The sequence below is a fragment of the Haliotis asinina genome, chromosome 2 (genome assembly GCF_037392515.1).
Source record: "Haliotis asinina isolate JCU_RB_2024 chromosome 2, JCU_Hal_asi_v2, whole genome shotgun sequence".
Lineage (NCBI taxonomy): Eukaryota > Metazoa > Mollusca > Gastropoda > Lepetellida > Haliotidae > Haliotis > Haliotis asinina.
Genome location: NC_090281.1, coordinates 44,502,007 through 44,518,395, shown reverse-complemented (window position 1 = coordinate 44,518,395; position 16,389 = coordinate 44,502,007). Strand labels below are relative to the sequence as shown.

General features: G+C 41.9%; 1 protein-coding gene across 1 annotated transcript in view; it reads right to left on the bottom strand.

Moving 5' to 3' along the window:
* Window positions 1–16,389, bottom strand: part of LOC137273774 (golgin subfamily A member 2-like) — a 45,074-nt gene that overhangs the window by 19,000 nt on the left and 9,685 nt on the right. Inside the window, exons 5-18 of the mRNA XM_067806619.1 lie at window positions 16,027–16,092; window positions 15,565–15,645; window positions 15,203–15,304; window positions 13,453–13,546; window positions 12,693–12,799; window positions 9,996–10,054; window positions 9,653–9,713; window positions 9,180–9,260; window positions 7,661–7,861; window positions 6,792–6,879; window positions 3,485–3,626; window positions 3,048–3,240; window positions 2,748–2,861; window positions 2,075–2,233 (exon numbers count right to left, since the gene is read on the bottom strand). Coding sequence (XP_067662720.1) covers window positions 2,075–2,233; window positions 2,748–2,861; window positions 3,048–3,240; window positions 3,485–3,626; window positions 6,792–6,879; window positions 7,661–7,861; window positions 9,180–9,260; window positions 9,653–9,713; window positions 9,996–10,054; window positions 12,693–12,799; window positions 13,453–13,546; window positions 15,203–15,304; window positions 15,565–15,645; window positions 16,027–16,092 — 1,548 coding nt within the window. The remainder of the gene's footprint in view (window positions 1–2,074; window positions 2,234–2,747; window positions 2,862–3,047; window positions 3,241–3,484; window positions 3,627–6,791; window positions 6,880–7,660; window positions 7,862–9,179; window positions 9,261–9,652; window positions 9,714–9,995; window positions 10,055–12,692; window positions 12,800–13,452; window positions 13,547–15,202; window positions 15,305–15,564; window positions 15,646–16,026; window positions 16,093–16,389) is intronic.

Sequence of the window (16,389 nt, the reverse complement as noted above, 5' to 3'; positions counted from 1 at the left end):
TGCAGGGTTGTTGGAATTAGCCGAAGGTGAAGGGCAGTACGGTAACCTGTCAGCAATCCACTCGAAGACGACTGATAAGGGTAGTTAAGTGCCATCACCATCGCCGTCGCCTCCTGCCTCCTCGTCGAAGTCCGGGCCAAAAACCTGTTCTTCCAGGTCCTCATAGGAAACGGAATTCGAATCACGCCGCGACGTAGGAGACCAAGTCGATGCATGAGCAGCAGATTCCTTGGACGAGATCCAAGGTGGTTCCGGCGACCGCAAACGCCGAGTTCTAGAGGAGCGTCGAGGTGATATGGACTGGGAGCGCAAGCACCGTCTTCACCTGGTAGTAAAGCGAGAGTCCTCATTCAAAGGGCGTAGCGGGGACCGAGAGCGCCGACAAAGACTACTGTGGAGGGTACAGGATCACCGACTCCCAGGGAACCTGGAGCGCGATCTGCGCCGAGAGCGCTCTGCCTCCAAGCGCCGAGCGCGCCCTTCATCCAACTGTCGTTGTAAAACCTCTTCCCTGGACAACGTATGCAACACCCTGGTTATACGGTAAGGCGCAGGCGCTGGCGCTGGCATAGGGTCCGGCGTCGGCATAGGCGCTGGCGTAGGTATAGGCACTAGCGCAAGCACAGCCTCTGGCGCTGGTGTAGACAGACGCTGGCGTAGGCATAGGCATAGGCACTGGCGCAAGCACAGGCGCTGGCGCTGGCGTAGACATAGGCGCTGGCGTAGGCATAGGCGCTGGCGTAGTCACTAGCGCAAGCACAGCCTCTGGCGCTGGCGTAGACATAGGTGCTGGCGTAGGCATAGGCACTGGCGTAGACATAGGCCCTGGCGTAGACATAGGTATAGGCACAAACACAGGCGCTGGCATAGACGCTGGCGTAAGCAAAGGCGCTGGTGTTGGCATAGGCGCTGGTGTCGAGATGTCGAGACGCTGGCATCGCAGCAGCACCGGGCGTCAGGAGAGAGCGCAGGAACCTCTGGACTTCCGGATGAGACAAGGCATCTGGATGAAAACAGATCCACGATGGAATCCGAGCGAGGTGGTTCCGGGGACAAGCGTACAGGCGTCACAGACGAACGCCCCATCCCAGGCGTCGGCACAGGCGTTGAAGGCGGTTGTAAGTCAGGGTCGTCCGGCAGAGATCCCAACGACGACTCTCGAAATCCGCCACCAATAACACCTCGCAGTACTGGCAGTGTCCGTCAAAAGAGCAGGCTAGAGACGCACAATCCGGGCACCAAGGGTGGGGATATTCGCCGATTCCTGCCCCAAGCAGATAGTGCAAAACTGGGGAGATATACACAGTTAAGTGCAACAAACAAACATAACAATGCCTTGAAACCAACGCTAGGAGGTAGAAAAAAAACACCCCTATACCAGAAATGCAGCACCAACGCACCCCCACTATAAAGTAGGCACGCCCGTAAGCTCGTGACAGCGAAGGGCAAACAACCAAAACGGTTGCCTGCGTACATCGCAACGTGGCACGAAAAAACATATAAATGCAGTGAAACCTGGCAAAAATACTAATCGACATGGAAAACCACATGGAGGGAGAAAACCAGCAAGATATAATACCCCCACGGACGCCATGCCGCACTCACACACGACGCGGGCGAACCCACCCCGAAGTGAGAGAAAAAAGTAACACGAGGTAGCAAAGTAAGTGCAGTTAAAAGATAACTTACCTTAACACGCACACCTAAGGGATACAAACCATACCTACCCCTGAGGAAACAACTTTATTGAACCACAAAGTAGGTAAACTAAGCGAACCAAAAACGTCCGAACAGACGAACGCTAGAAGTAAAAGTGATTTTTGGATTGTTCGCGCTTGCGCGAGTGGGGAGATCACGTCACTTCCGTGACTACATTCGTAGATTACATGAGGTAGCCATCTAGGGAATGGCGAATCAACGACTGTCTGATCTCTTCTAGCGAAGCTTGAGGTAATATGCATAAGACCTATGGTAAGGTAAGTTAAAAATTTAGTCTGAGCAGGTCGAGATAAATCCACATGTTGACATGCTCCAACTGAACAACGAAACCAACCAGTTTCAGTCAGGGACCCACCTGTGCAGACGTGAGTTCATTCTGCAGTGTGTCGACAAGCTGGGCCTGGGCCTCGTAGTGCCGTAGTCTGTCCTGAATCTGGTCCTGCTGGTACTCCTCCCTCTGGGAGATGGACACCACCTTCTGCAGCTCTAACAACTCACGGTCCTTGCTGCTCACCTGCAACACATCGGCGTCAAAGTCACAACACTACACTGAAACAGTTATAGGAAACCTTGAACAAGTTATCATTAATAATTTTTAAAAATATAACACATCAGTTATCGTAGCTCATCCCTTAAATGATCAATACTATCACAGAAAAAACTTTAACAGTTATTTAAGTTATCTTGTAACAAACAATTCACTGCCATGAAGCAATTTCTTGGGCCATTTCACAAATACACAAACAGTAAGAAATACAGACCTGATCATATGTGAGTAAGTCGCTTCTAGCAGTATTCCAACAATGACACGGCAAGGGTCACCAGAAATGGGTTTCACAAATTGCCTCTAAGTGGCTACTCAAACCAGGGTCTTCAACTTGATGAGCGAAAACTTAAACCACTAGGCTATTCCACTGTGCCTATCTACTCCCAATCATATGAAATGGGAAGGTGGAGAAGAGTTTGGAGAAACTGACTTCCCTCGCGATAAACAATGACTGTCTCTTTGATAAAATGTACTTTCTCACCGATTCTCTGAGGTCCTTAATCTCATCCTCCTGCTGGGCCAGCCGCTGAGCCAGCTCATTGCCAGAGTGTTCCTCTCCCTGTAGCTTGGTCATCATCTCCATGTTCTCATTGCTCTGAAACACAACCAACAGTCACTGTCTCACTGTCTCAACCCTTGGAACCCATTTCTGATAACAGTGGGATTCAATACTGTAATTGTTACTTGAGGTCCTCTAAACATTTTCAAAAGGTTTTACATAAGTCTCATCAGTTTGACAAGAAGTCGTACCAACTTAATAGTGTCTACAGAAGGTTCTCACCAGTTTGACAAAGCCACTTTGCAGTTCAGCCAGCTGCTGTTTGAGGTCTTTGTTCTGTGTCAGTGCACGACTAAGAGCTGTTTTGTCACTCTGTATGTTCTCCAGGAGCTGAGCCTTATCTCCGGCCTCCTCCCCAAGGGTATACACTTTTGACTCCAGCTCCGAGATCCGGTCCTCCTTCTCCTCCAGAAGCCTGCAGCAGTCATTGCACAGCTTCAGATAGGTAGCAGTACATAGGCAGAACATAAGAAGCAAGTGACTTGTGACAGTCCTGTGGGAAGCGGACACGTCAAACCCAGGTTTTACACCTCAATAGTGAATGCTTTAACCACTAGATTCATATTAGTAAAGTAACTACAAAGTGAAGACAATATGAACATGGAGCATGCTAACCATGAAAGATTAAAAATACAAACGTGTCACCTCAGACCTCTTACCTACTGAGCTGAGCGTTGTCCCTGATCTGCGCCTCATGTCTGTCTGTCAGCTCCTGGTACTCGGACCTCAGCCTCTCCACCTCCTCTGGGACATCTGCTGACACACTCTCCTGCACCGGACGCTCAGTCATCACTGCCTCCTCTGAAAAACAAACTCTGAATCTAGAACAATAGTTGCAACCACTACACTATTTCATTGGCACGTCAGATGAAGAGAGGATCAGTGAGTTAGTAAAGTCTTCTTAATGGCATCAATATGGTGTATGAATAGTGAGTGAGTTTAGTTTTAGACCGCACTCAGCAATATTCCAGCTATATGGCAGCGGTCTGTAAATAATCGAGTCTGGACCAGACAATCCAGTGATCAACAACAAGAGCATCAATCTGCGCAATTGGGAACCAATGACATGTGTCAACCAAGTCAGTGAGCCTGACCACCCGATCCCGTTAGTCGCCTCTTACGACAAGCATAGTCGCCTTTTATGGTGAGCATGGGTTGCTGAAGGCCTATTCTACCCCGGGACCTTCACGGGTCTGGTGTATGAATAAGTTTTCCGTGGCATTCAACTGCGAGTGATCCTCCATAACTTTCAACATGAGCAATTCACAATTATGCTTCTTTCAAAAACTGATGACACATATGGTGTTTTCAGTGCTGAGCTTGGCTATGTGCAACATGACAATATAAACCAAAGTCTTATTCATCTAAATCTTTTCCCTTCTCCTCCTGCCACTTGCTGAAATCAATCTGATGATCAAAAACATCTAAAAATCATCAAGCAGACCTTAAAAGACACAGTGCCCTGTGATGGATTGCTCTGACATTAAAAATAGATGCAAAATACACGACATCACACATGGATATATTTCTATAGAAATGTGCCCAAAATTTAGGGAGGCTTGCCCTAAATTCTTTGAAGAGAATCATCGTTCTGCTGCTGAAAATATCATGTGACAGTTGTATCAATGTCTTAATAAATTATTATACAACAAAAAAAGCCTTTTTATTTATTATACAGCCCCTTGCCACATGGTGTCACCTCTCTGCCACGTATGTGCAGCCAACCAGGTAACCATCCCATCCCATTCACCTTTTGCTGAATAATCACTGACCAGAATTGTGGGGAGGTGGGACAAGTCTCTTCAAAGAATTGGAAACCTCTACAGGTATATTTTTTATTCTTTTTCATAGAGATCATCCTTGGGGTACATATATGCATTAATTCAAACTCCAAAAGACCGTAGGCTAGGGAGGTTGGAATTCTGGTTCAGTACAATAAACAGTGACAGTGACTATAAAAGTAACTTACGCCATAAGTCAACTGTCATTTGACCGAAAGCTTTTGTGAGTGACATTAGGGGAGGAACTGACAGGGAGGAAACGAACTGAGACCCGACCTCACAAGTAAAGCAATACAGATCTTACACACAGTGTGAAAATAAAAACCAAGCCCACTTGGTGAAATCAAACAAGAGCACCATAAGGGGGAGAACCAACTTAGAATCGACTATGAACTCATGAGAGGAATCAAAAGTAGTCAGATCTTTCTAAAAAAGTCAGATATAACAGCAGGTATATCAATTCTACACAGTTGAAAACAGCGTCATCTGCCCAGATAACCAAGACACACTCAATCAGAGTGGCAGTACACTGTCCACTGGAGAGAACAGATCAGCCAAAGCGTGCTCAATCCCATTATGTGTAGATAGGGTTGTATAAAAGTGCTAGGCAAAGTGGCGGAGCAGATCTCATCAATAGGCAGTGCCAGTGTAAAAGCGTTTGAAGTGGCCACTGACCTGGACGAGTGAGCCTTCAACACCTTAGCGGGAGGCTTGCCCTTAGAACATATGATATGAAACACAGCTTGCACATCCCCCAAGGGTGACTGAAGGGAAGATGCACTCATCCACCACTGGCACAAGAAAGAGAGATGCATCTTTCAGCTGATACCTATTAATGAGTACTGGCAGATCGACACAGAGGCACAAACCAACCAGGAGAGGATCAATTACATCCAGCATCAGGGAAGGCAAGAAGGGGAGCCGTGTCTGTGAGGGTCGCCGAGGAGCAAACACCTCACCCAGCAGCTGAAGTGGGGGTGACATGTCAGGACCACAGCGTGGAGAATAACTGGGCAACATACTGCGAACCTCCCATACAGCAAATGAAAAGAAAGAAAGCACCCTCAGAGTTCTTGACCTCCCCAACCTCAACAGACTCCGCCCATGTCAAAATCCGGGTCACCTCTGAAAGAGAAACCGACCCCCGACCGGATGGGAGGCCAAGCCATGAATGCCAGGTGGGAAGGAAGAACCCAAGGAACTCTCCGCTCCGGCTGCTGACAGTACACTCCAATCCTGTTCCTGAGACCAGGGAGGAAGCACGTATGGAACCAGCTCCTCTGCTCTCATTGGGAGGGATGGTGCAGGGACCTGGGCCCCAGGAATCCTCAACAGAACCTGCACCAGCATCGAGAGAGGGACCAGGAACGAACTCTCCCTCTCTAGAGTAGCAGAGGCATCTGGACCCAAAACCAATGGAAAAGGATCAGCGGCTGCCTCCAGGCCAATGGATCGAATCAAGCCCAGTGATCCAACCAATCTACTCGCCTTCCCCTGACCAGAGTGGGCGAGGACCACATGTTGCTGAAACAACTGGGTAATAATTGACATATTAAAACCACGTAACTGGGATTGAGAATGCAATGTAAACTTAGACGTAGTTTGCTGAGCCTTTGTGGCATGGGATGGGGAAACCTTTTGGGTCAATTTATTTCTGGTCCCCTCCCACTTCCCTCAAGTCCTTACAGAAAAGGAAAACTGCCACCCATCACCTCTTTGCCCACAGGAAAAGTCTACACACAATTTACTCTGACAGAAAAGGCATTAATCATGTTTATCTTGAGGTGGAATGTTCTGCCTTGAGGCAACACTTGCCATAAACGCTTGAAAACAAACACGCTTGCACGTAGCTAGCGGCAACATAACCATATAATGAGTAAAAAGGCTTCTTTATTTATTGTACAATATTTTATTAAAACATTGATACAACTGTCACGACATTTTCAGCAGCAGAAAATGAATATATGTACTCCAAGGATGATCTCTATGAAAAAGAATTATATTTCTTATCCCTTAAACAAAAAGTAAACACCCTAACTTCTGTCAAAATGGACACCTTAAGAAGATTCCCACATACTTTAATATTGCAACAACAGCAACTCTGATTTTGAAGACTTGCTTAGCTAACTTGACATAAGATAGGATATACATTGTCTTGGTGAACCTGAGTGAGATGTATACAGACCCAGCTTCCTCTGCAGCTCGAGTGCAGAGGATTCCAGATGATGCTGTCTGGCCAGCAGCTGTTCCCGCTCCTCCGCCATAGTGGACACCTGGACATTCAACATTACATCAACACAATGGAAAAAGCTAAGCCAAATAGCATAAATCCACGCACTTAAGAGTTTTGCGCAGCGCATGTATTCCCTCTGATTTCAATTTTTAATTTGGGGTGTTAACACTTTCAAGAATTCGTTCAACACTTATCCTAGTTCATGAAAATAACTTCTGCAACTCACTGGAAACACAATAGTGACATGAAAATACAACATGATTGTAATTTAGAAGGAAACAAGCAGATAATCTTGACTTCAGTTGTCCCTCAACAGAGTCAGTGTTGAAGAATATCATAAGCATTTAAGTGAACTCACTCTCATAGTCTCAAGTAGTGCAGAGCATTGTTTCATGTCACAGTCTGCAATATTTCATGCAACATGAATCTTCTTGACCGGGTATGACACAGTCAGATGAGGTGAGGGGAAATACTGTTTAAAATCATATGTAAGAATATTTCGTTCATGTGACAATGTGCAAGTGTGTGGATGAATGGCTGCTTGTACTGGCCCACAATGGTTTTATAGTACTAGTGCACTGAGCTACCATGACGCAATTAAACAATGAATACCCCATTCAGATGCATTATACTGACACCAAGCCAACCAGTCCATGTTATACCCATTAATGCCGAGCGCCAGGCAAGGACCAACAAGTACCATATTTTAACGTCTTTTGGCATGAAACGGCTGGGGATTGAACCCACATGGCATGGTGGGTTTTTTTTGTGGCATGGTATGGCATGGTATGGCATGATGTGGCATGTGTGTGTACACCCACCTGTTGTGAGAGCTCCTGGCTCTGTCGCTGCAGCTGTTCCGTGTATTGTCTGTACTGCTCGGATATCTGGTCCCGCTCAGCCGCCACTTTATGGAAAGATTCATCGTACTGGTGGATTTTGGCTATCAAAGTGTCCCTTTCAACTTGCAACTGCTCCACCACTTTCACTGACTCACTCGAAGTTTCACTTTCATTTGAAAGCTGAAAAACAATCAGAATGTTGTTAACATCTGTACTCATTTCTGAAATGAGTGAGTTTAATTTTATGCAGCACTCAGCAATATTCCAGTGATATGGTGGTGGGTATGGCTGAAAATATGCCGATGTAAAGCAACAGGCTAATGAACCATCAATACACATATTGCAGTATTAGGAATCAATGGGATCACTCTCAAAACCCTCAGACTAAACATTTGGTAAGTTAACTTGCCTGAAGCATTCAATGTCTTATATAAGATTATTATTCGGTCTATGCCAGTCTCATGTTGCTGGCCCACGGAGACACTATGTCAAAACACTAGATGCCTCTGAAGTGATCAGTCTTGTTTAAACCTCTTCGTGACAAATTTGGGGCAAGGTAACAATAAGTACCATCTTTTAACATGTTTGGGTATGTCGTGACGTGGCATCAAACACCATGCCAAAACACTGTTACCCCACTCAGTATAAAGAGAGCTGACTTTGAGCTGATCAGTACTTGTTTAAACCTGTTTACTAAGAAAGTGTAATCCAAATACAGCATATGTTACACTTATCTAAAAATGTAATTTTCTGAATAAAATTGTTATTTTGTACTTGCCCTGACTCATGCTTATTATGCTAATCTCCTCCCTCTATGCGAAGATAGTGGAATGCTTGAAATCCCTTGAAATTCTATTTGAAGCAGACGTACCATACACGCACCCACTGGAAGCCTCCCTTTCCCATTTACAGCCACATATAATCAGCCATGCCTGTCACTCTGTCCTTCATCACCCAACGAGGACGGTTGGAGGCACTTTGAGTCCCAATACGGCAGTTATGTTTTCCTTATTTTACAGTCCTTTAAACTAATTTGTGTTGTGTTTGGTTTTTGGATTGTATTTATCATTGTCATGATATGTAATTATTGTTGAAATATATATTTTTCATGTGGTTTGGTCATGTTTTCTTCAATTCAGACTGGACACCCACTGGACCACAGAGGATTAAGAATCCAAATACTGCAGCAAATGAGAGATGCCATGACCTTCATCTGTCTTGCTGCCTGACACATGGGATAGATGAGTCTCCTGTCTTGCTGGTGAATCAGGACTTTTTTAATTCTAATGGTGAGGAAAAACTAGATCGTTGCCAGTAGGAGCCAACATTGTAACCATATTGTTATCTATCAACCTGAATGTACATGTGACATTCAGCAGTTCAACATAAAAAATAATGCACCATGTCTAATTATAAACAAAAAATATTTGACAATTTTGATGGCACCTTGAGCTTGTTTTTGAAACTACCATGGATGAATGTTTGAGATCAGTCCTACCTGTTGTGCATAGAGCTCAGCCATTTCTAGTCGCTTCTGCAGCTCTGCAACGGTTTGTTCAAGGTTTGAATATTCTGCAACCTGAATCCAAACAATAACACATATTCAAAACATATCAACCAATGAAAAACCCTTGAAAGTTTTGCTGCAGAGAGAAGAAATACTAGCACACACTAACTATCCAAAACTGGCATTGCCTTTCAGCACTGGCCTAACAATTTATCAGCATGCTGGACACATATTACATGAAAGGAAAGTGCAGTAATATGATACACAGTGATAATATGTTCCATGAGAGAGACGGACAATGAGAAACAGTTTGATTATAAACCTATGATCAGTAAAACCTTCATTCAACTGCTCTTCTGAAGAAGGCCTACAACTTACAAGATTGTCAACAGAACATTAAGATTGTGGGTAACAAGCAGTTATTCTAATGTCAAGATACAGCTCAGACGTATTATTCCAAATACCTTTGCAGTAAGTTTCTCCGATAGTTCAGAACTTTGCTGTTGAAATTCTTCTTTGGATTTACTGAAATAGCAAGACATGTTAACTATCCAAATGGCAAAAGATATGCTTTCATCATGTAAGCTTCAAGCGTTACACTTCATACAAACTTCACTGAAAGCATTTTCATGTATAATAATACACATGCTGTATATGACCACAACATAATTGGACCTTTAGGCTTTTAACATTCTGACATACTTTTATATATCTGTATTTCCTTCCTTACTTGATCCTAACAGCAGAGGGCAACGTTGTAGAAGGAGTCATAGTGAATATGAAACATGTCATTATAGAGAAACTTACTTTGCCTTATACAGATCCATTTTCAATCTATCAATTTCCTTTGTAGACTCTCTATTAGCCTGCAAAATATTTGGAAAGGAGTCTGATTTTCATGTGAAAGTGCACATAATATAGAGACACAGGAGAACACCAAAAAGGGAAATAACTTACTGCAAACACTCATTTCCTAGAAACAATATGTGTCATTCCCTTTTACCTGTTTCATAATGATGGAAAAATAACCAACTTTACACATGAGGCACTATTAGTATCATCAATATAACTTTAAAGTATTTAACAGATAACCACAGAGATAGATCACACTCATTACTGTTTCCAAATGGTGGGAATTTATGCAGGATTTCAAACAAGATGCAAATTGGGATGAAACTTTGGCAAAAAAATGTTATCTTGTTCAGAAGTGGGATTGTTTCCAGTTATTTTTTTTAAACATCAGAAGTAATCTATTATTGTAATTTATGGGATAATGTAAAATGTCTCTTAATCCACACTGGCCTTCTCCAAGCATTATGAGTGAAAAACAATTCACCTCTGTTATATCTATTATAACATCTGCGGACAACATGTTGCAGTCTACATCAACATGTAAAATCTCTAAAACTAGTCAGAGTAAAACCCTAGATATCTACAACTAGGTGAAATTCTACGAACCAATGAAATCCTTTTTGAAAAGGTTTGAATACAAAAAAAAAAACCAAAACAATTTGGCTCTCATGTTTCTCAGCGGCAAACCCTAAACCCTAAGAAAACATTGGAAATGATGTGCAGTTGTCTAAGTTATCTCCCTTGTTAGGCGTTGAACAAGAACATAGAGGGCAACACATGACAGATCATGGTGACAATGCAGCTCGACGCACACACAAAACAATTACAACAAAGGTATGACAAACACAGATAGTCCATTTTAAAATGAATAATGTCACATTTTATCTAAACATAAATAACACATTTACCTAGATCAGTTCTAGAAAAATCTGCATCATTCCACAAACATACATCCTTTGTCCATGATGTCATGTTTGCAGACAATCTCACATGAACGCCTAACCAGTTCTAAATCACCCACTGAAATCTCTTTTAAACAAACATGCAGAGCATGCCAAAGAATTTCATGAAATATTGGACAAATTTAAAGTTGGTTCCTTATTACCAAATAAAACACCTAACACATCTATGCTTGTGTAATTGGGGTTTAAACAGAATACCAAACTGAAAAGGATGAAAGTGACAGAAGAACTGAAGTTAAGAAAGAAATTCATTCAAGGGGTTCAATGCTGAAATGAAGTTCTGTTTTTAGTTTAGTGCTTCAGTCACACTCAGGCTTTAAGACAGCAGTGTAAATAATACAGGATGGATCATCCAGTCATCTGTAATTTGGGCAATATTCCTGGCATGATGACACAAAATTACACAAGCAACTGATGGTATGCTGTTTTTATCTAATTTTATCCAAACGCCTCACAAACTGAGACATGTATAGGAGACTGGATTTACATGGTTATCTACCGTCCCAGTATATGTCTATAGTGTGTGAGCATGTGTTTTATGCCACTTTAGCAATATTCCGTCAATAACCACTAGTGCCCCCTATGTGTCTATAAAATCACATGATATCAGAAATATTTCTATGAACATCTTGCTTCAGCCTCATATTCAGTAAGGATTTTCACTAAAAGATCTCTGATATGAGTTAGGGGAATTCGTTCGTAAAAAATATGACACTGATGAACAAAGGTTCCTTTGAAAATATATATTCCCATGAATCTCAGTTATAACTCTATCCCTCAACCATCTAGTATTTAATGAGTGAAGCTAATCTAAACTTGTAAGCAATTTTTTTAAGTTGTTACTAATGGGATAACTCCTCTCCACCCAACACAGACAAAGCTCCCAATCTAGCTACCAAGATGAGGTGGGTGAAAACACAAGACAAACAACCAATAAACACTTGGCTTACCTCTTCCCGAGTCTACAGTGGCAGGAAAACAAGTGTTAGTGCCACATGTGTTACTGCAACACTGATCTACCAGTCATATTAACATGTTACCATGTCGTCGGGGTGTCACAGCCACCTCACTTATATCAAATTATTATATCTTATTATATTCAAAGATAATGGACTTAAACAATTGATAAAATGCAAATGATGAAGCCAATTAGGAAATAGATGATGACGACAACTTAAGGGAAAATGTGAAAGTTTATTCTAGTCCTTTGGAAATTTTTCATCTGTATGGATTTATATTACTTTTTCACTTATGCATTGGCACTGGATAGTGGTAGGCTCACAAAGGTAAGATGCCCTACTTTTCTTTGTTCAGCTGCCAATTCCCACAGTATAAATGTACCTGTGAACTGTGACACCGCCCGCATCAAGTCAACGAATGTAACACTAACAGTACCTGGCTATACTAATTCACTCAATTCAAGCAGATCAGAGCTATGTGCTGAGCCAGTGTAACAGCAACACAACTTAAAGGGAAACATCGTATGATGGCAATTTGCATGGTGGTATGAACATCTTAGCATAAATGTTGAAAATATCTGACTTAATATCAGAGCCCTTAAAAAATACTAAAAACTAACAGGACAATAAAAAACACACCTTTCACGATATCATAAGTAAGTGATGTAGGACACAATTACTATTTTATTTATGTATCTGCTACATGGCAGGAAACATCAATAAGTACCAACCTTTTCATACTGTTGACTAGACGAAGACACAGACGATACATTTCTCTCAAGGTCAGCCACTCTTTGGCGAGAAGCTTTCAGACGACCACTCAACTCCTCAATCTCATCTGAAATCATGATATATTCAGTAAGCAAAGCTTGTGAAGTGTTTCACAGGAAAAGTGTTAGTGATACATACCTGGATCCATCATGCTAATTACAATCTAACTGATCTGTCGTGATTGAACATATGAATTTATCAAGTTATCACCTGCGTGAACCTTTAGAGGAAGAGGTATTACAATGAGTCGATTTATATGTTAAGCTGTGGAATGAAATAGATTCTGTGCAAAGTTCGGCTTCTGATCTTTAGTGGAGAATGTATTCTGGGTATTGTCCCAGGATGCAGATATATAACAATGTGATGGGTTGATGTCACCCCACATAACTTGTTCTGCAAATGTACTGAGATTAACTGATGGATGCAAATTGCACTTTGCACAATCTCTGCTCTGCTATTCGCTGTGACTGGACAATGCCACCCCTCTAATCTCTGCTCTGCTATTCGCTGTGACTCTCCAGTGCCATCCACCCTAATCTCTTCTCTGCTATTCCCTGTTACTGGGCTATGTCATCCAACCCAATCTCTGCTCTGCTATTCGCTGTGACTGGCAAATGCCATCCTACCTAATCTCTGCTCTGCAATACGCTGTGACTGGCAAATGCCATCCTACCTAATCTCTGCTCTGCAATTCGCTGTGACTGGCAAATGCCATCCTACCTAATCTCTGCTCTGCTATTCGCTGTGACTGGCTGACTTGTGACTGCAGCTCTGTTTTCTCTGCTACAAGTATCCCAATTGTCTGTATGTGTACCTGCAAGAACAGAGAGCTATTTAGCCAGAACTTCATAATGCTACTTACATAATGTAGTTCACATATCACGAGTTGGATTCAACAAAATCAGGCACTGTGTTGACTTAGCACTACAACACTGCCTCCAGCTGACCTGTGTATCACTGACTTTTATGTTACATGCAAACACACACATTTACACCTTGATCAACCAAGAGAAAGGTAGTGTTAGGGGTGATACAGGTAAAGATGGTTGACATTTACTGACAGAGTGAGAGCCTGCACTGTTCCACTGATAAGGACAAACTTTATGGTTGAATAACTTCTATATTTGGGTGATGCAATGTTTTGATACAGATTCATGTAACATGCTCAAGCAGGTATCTGTATCAAAATGTTACATTAGCTGAAAAAAGAACTTTGCATCCATAACATTTGTCCAAATATGATTCACCAACTTCTCAAAATGACACTGAAAGAAGTCCCTGATTTACTTCTTTGGTGAAATCACTGAGCATGAATTGGGTCAGAATCTTGGTTCTGCACTCATGATTATATAATTAAATTTTTATTGTGTTCATTAAAATTCTGGCAATCTGATTGGTTAACTGGGAACATTTCTTTTGAGTTCATTTCCCAATGAATCTAAAAAAAATAAGCCACGCCCACCGCACCGGACTACTTTCGGACCTGAGGAATGTCGGGGAATACCCTTACACAGCGAGGGAATTCCCTTGTACTCGGGTACCTTAATGAACTTTGGGTCAACATTGAAGTGATACATTGTGGTTAACATAAACAAACAACTCAAAATTATCAGTGAACGTTAATACCGTTCTAACGCCTCCACAAGAGCATGCGCACGTTGGAACTTCAGTTCATGGCATCGCAATCCCAGTCACATCACATCCTCTTTCTGCTTGCGCAAATACTACAATCTCAGTTCCACTAACTTCTTATCATCGGGCTTCATTTCCAATTCTCACTTTTCAAACTGTCTCTTTCAGTTCGCAGGTAGTAATTCAAACGTTTGAACTTGAAACTTTGCCGATACCGGGACGCGCACGTTGAGTTGTTCCACTCTGATTCGCCGACCTATGTTAGCTTGGTTGATTGACAGCTGTTTGGGGGTGCTCTATGCTGATTGGCTAATGGTTTGGTAGGCTTGTCATTTTATGTAAATGAGTCACCTGAGTCATGTCACGCCATTACCGAATTCTTACACCGAAAATGTTAATCGGTGGTAACAATGATATCTGTTTCGATGAATTTGATTATGTTTAAAGAAAATATTGTTGAAAGGGTATAGTATTTGTTGCTGAATTTAATTATAAGTATTGACTGTGTGTTTCTTTCGTTGCATTGAAGTATGAAACTAAAAACCAATGTGCAAACTTTTGTAAGAATCCGCTATGCGGATTCATACAGTTTGCACATTGGTTTTTAGTTTCATACTTCAATGAAACGAAAGAAACACACAATCAATCCTTAAATGTTGCTGATATTCCTAAGGGAAGCAACTCATGCAGCATCTGACCGAGCCAGCCTTGCCTGGAATTCTGTAGCTTCACCCTTTGCTTGATTCCAGATCACAAAATCATCACCAACTTTCCTCAAACAATAATGTTTATGGCAGCCTAGTTAGGACATTAACTTTAGTCAGTTTAGTGACAATACCTGAAGTTGTTCCCTGAGAGACCCAACATCTTTCTTGTGTTTATCATCAAAACCATCTCGTTCCTGGTCCAGCTGCTCCTGCAGATTCTTTGCATGACTTCTCTGCAACATGTATGACAAACAATAGCAGTCATCGCTGACCTGAACTCAACGGGAGATAACCAAAAATGTTATGCTAGTGCTAACAAAACCAGATGTGGGAGAGGCATTTTAAATGCCACATAATAAGGAACACCACCAAAGTATGGCTAAGCCCATTCCTGGCCCACTGTTTCAAGTTGTAGAAAATTAAACTTAAAATAAAAGGAACACTTGAGTAAGCTATAAGGCCACGATCCCAAAACATGAGCTAAGTGACTCACAACTTGTTCAATCTGAGTTGTCAGCTGTTCATTACTTGATGAGTATTTTTCCAGGAGAGCTGCGAGTTCACGATTCCGCTTCTAGCAAAACAGAACAACCAAATTAATGTGAATCAACAAGATGTCCATTTGACTGTATCAAGAGTACTGCACTCTTTTTAAGATTCATTAAAGTGCATTCTTTTGTCAAGGCACACTTATTGTCACACGAGTGACAGTTCCTGACCATGCATTAGGTAAATGGGGAGTACCTCACGTATATATGTTGCTACATATGGCTAAAACATTAGACTGGAAAACTTGATAATTTTGTTATGTTAAGATGTAAACAAAGCATTCATAAAATGTAGTTTCTTGGTTTCCAGTTTGCACAAAACTGATACTGACAGCATGCACTGATATTGGACATAGAAATATTTTTCAGTTGTTATCTCGTGATACAATTTACCACCAATTACCTACCTCAAGCTCTGCAACACTGGAGCCATTTGTAGTCTCCATCTCATCACCATTCACAAAGTCTGATGTCTGTAAATATGGGGTAAAACAAAAAATTAAATATGAGAAATAACAAACAGATTGAGTGCTGTACACACAATATGATGAAGCCAATAATTAGACATTACTATAGCTGTTAGATATCATGTGACATCTTCAACAAGTCATTTAAAAAAGAACTATTGTGTTGACATGTGATATCCACATGGTGCATTAACAAACACACCAATACCACAAGAGTGATATCAGATTGAGAATACACATGCTCAGAATAATGCAACATTCACACAATGTGATCAAAACTACATTTTAGTTCTCTTTGCCATT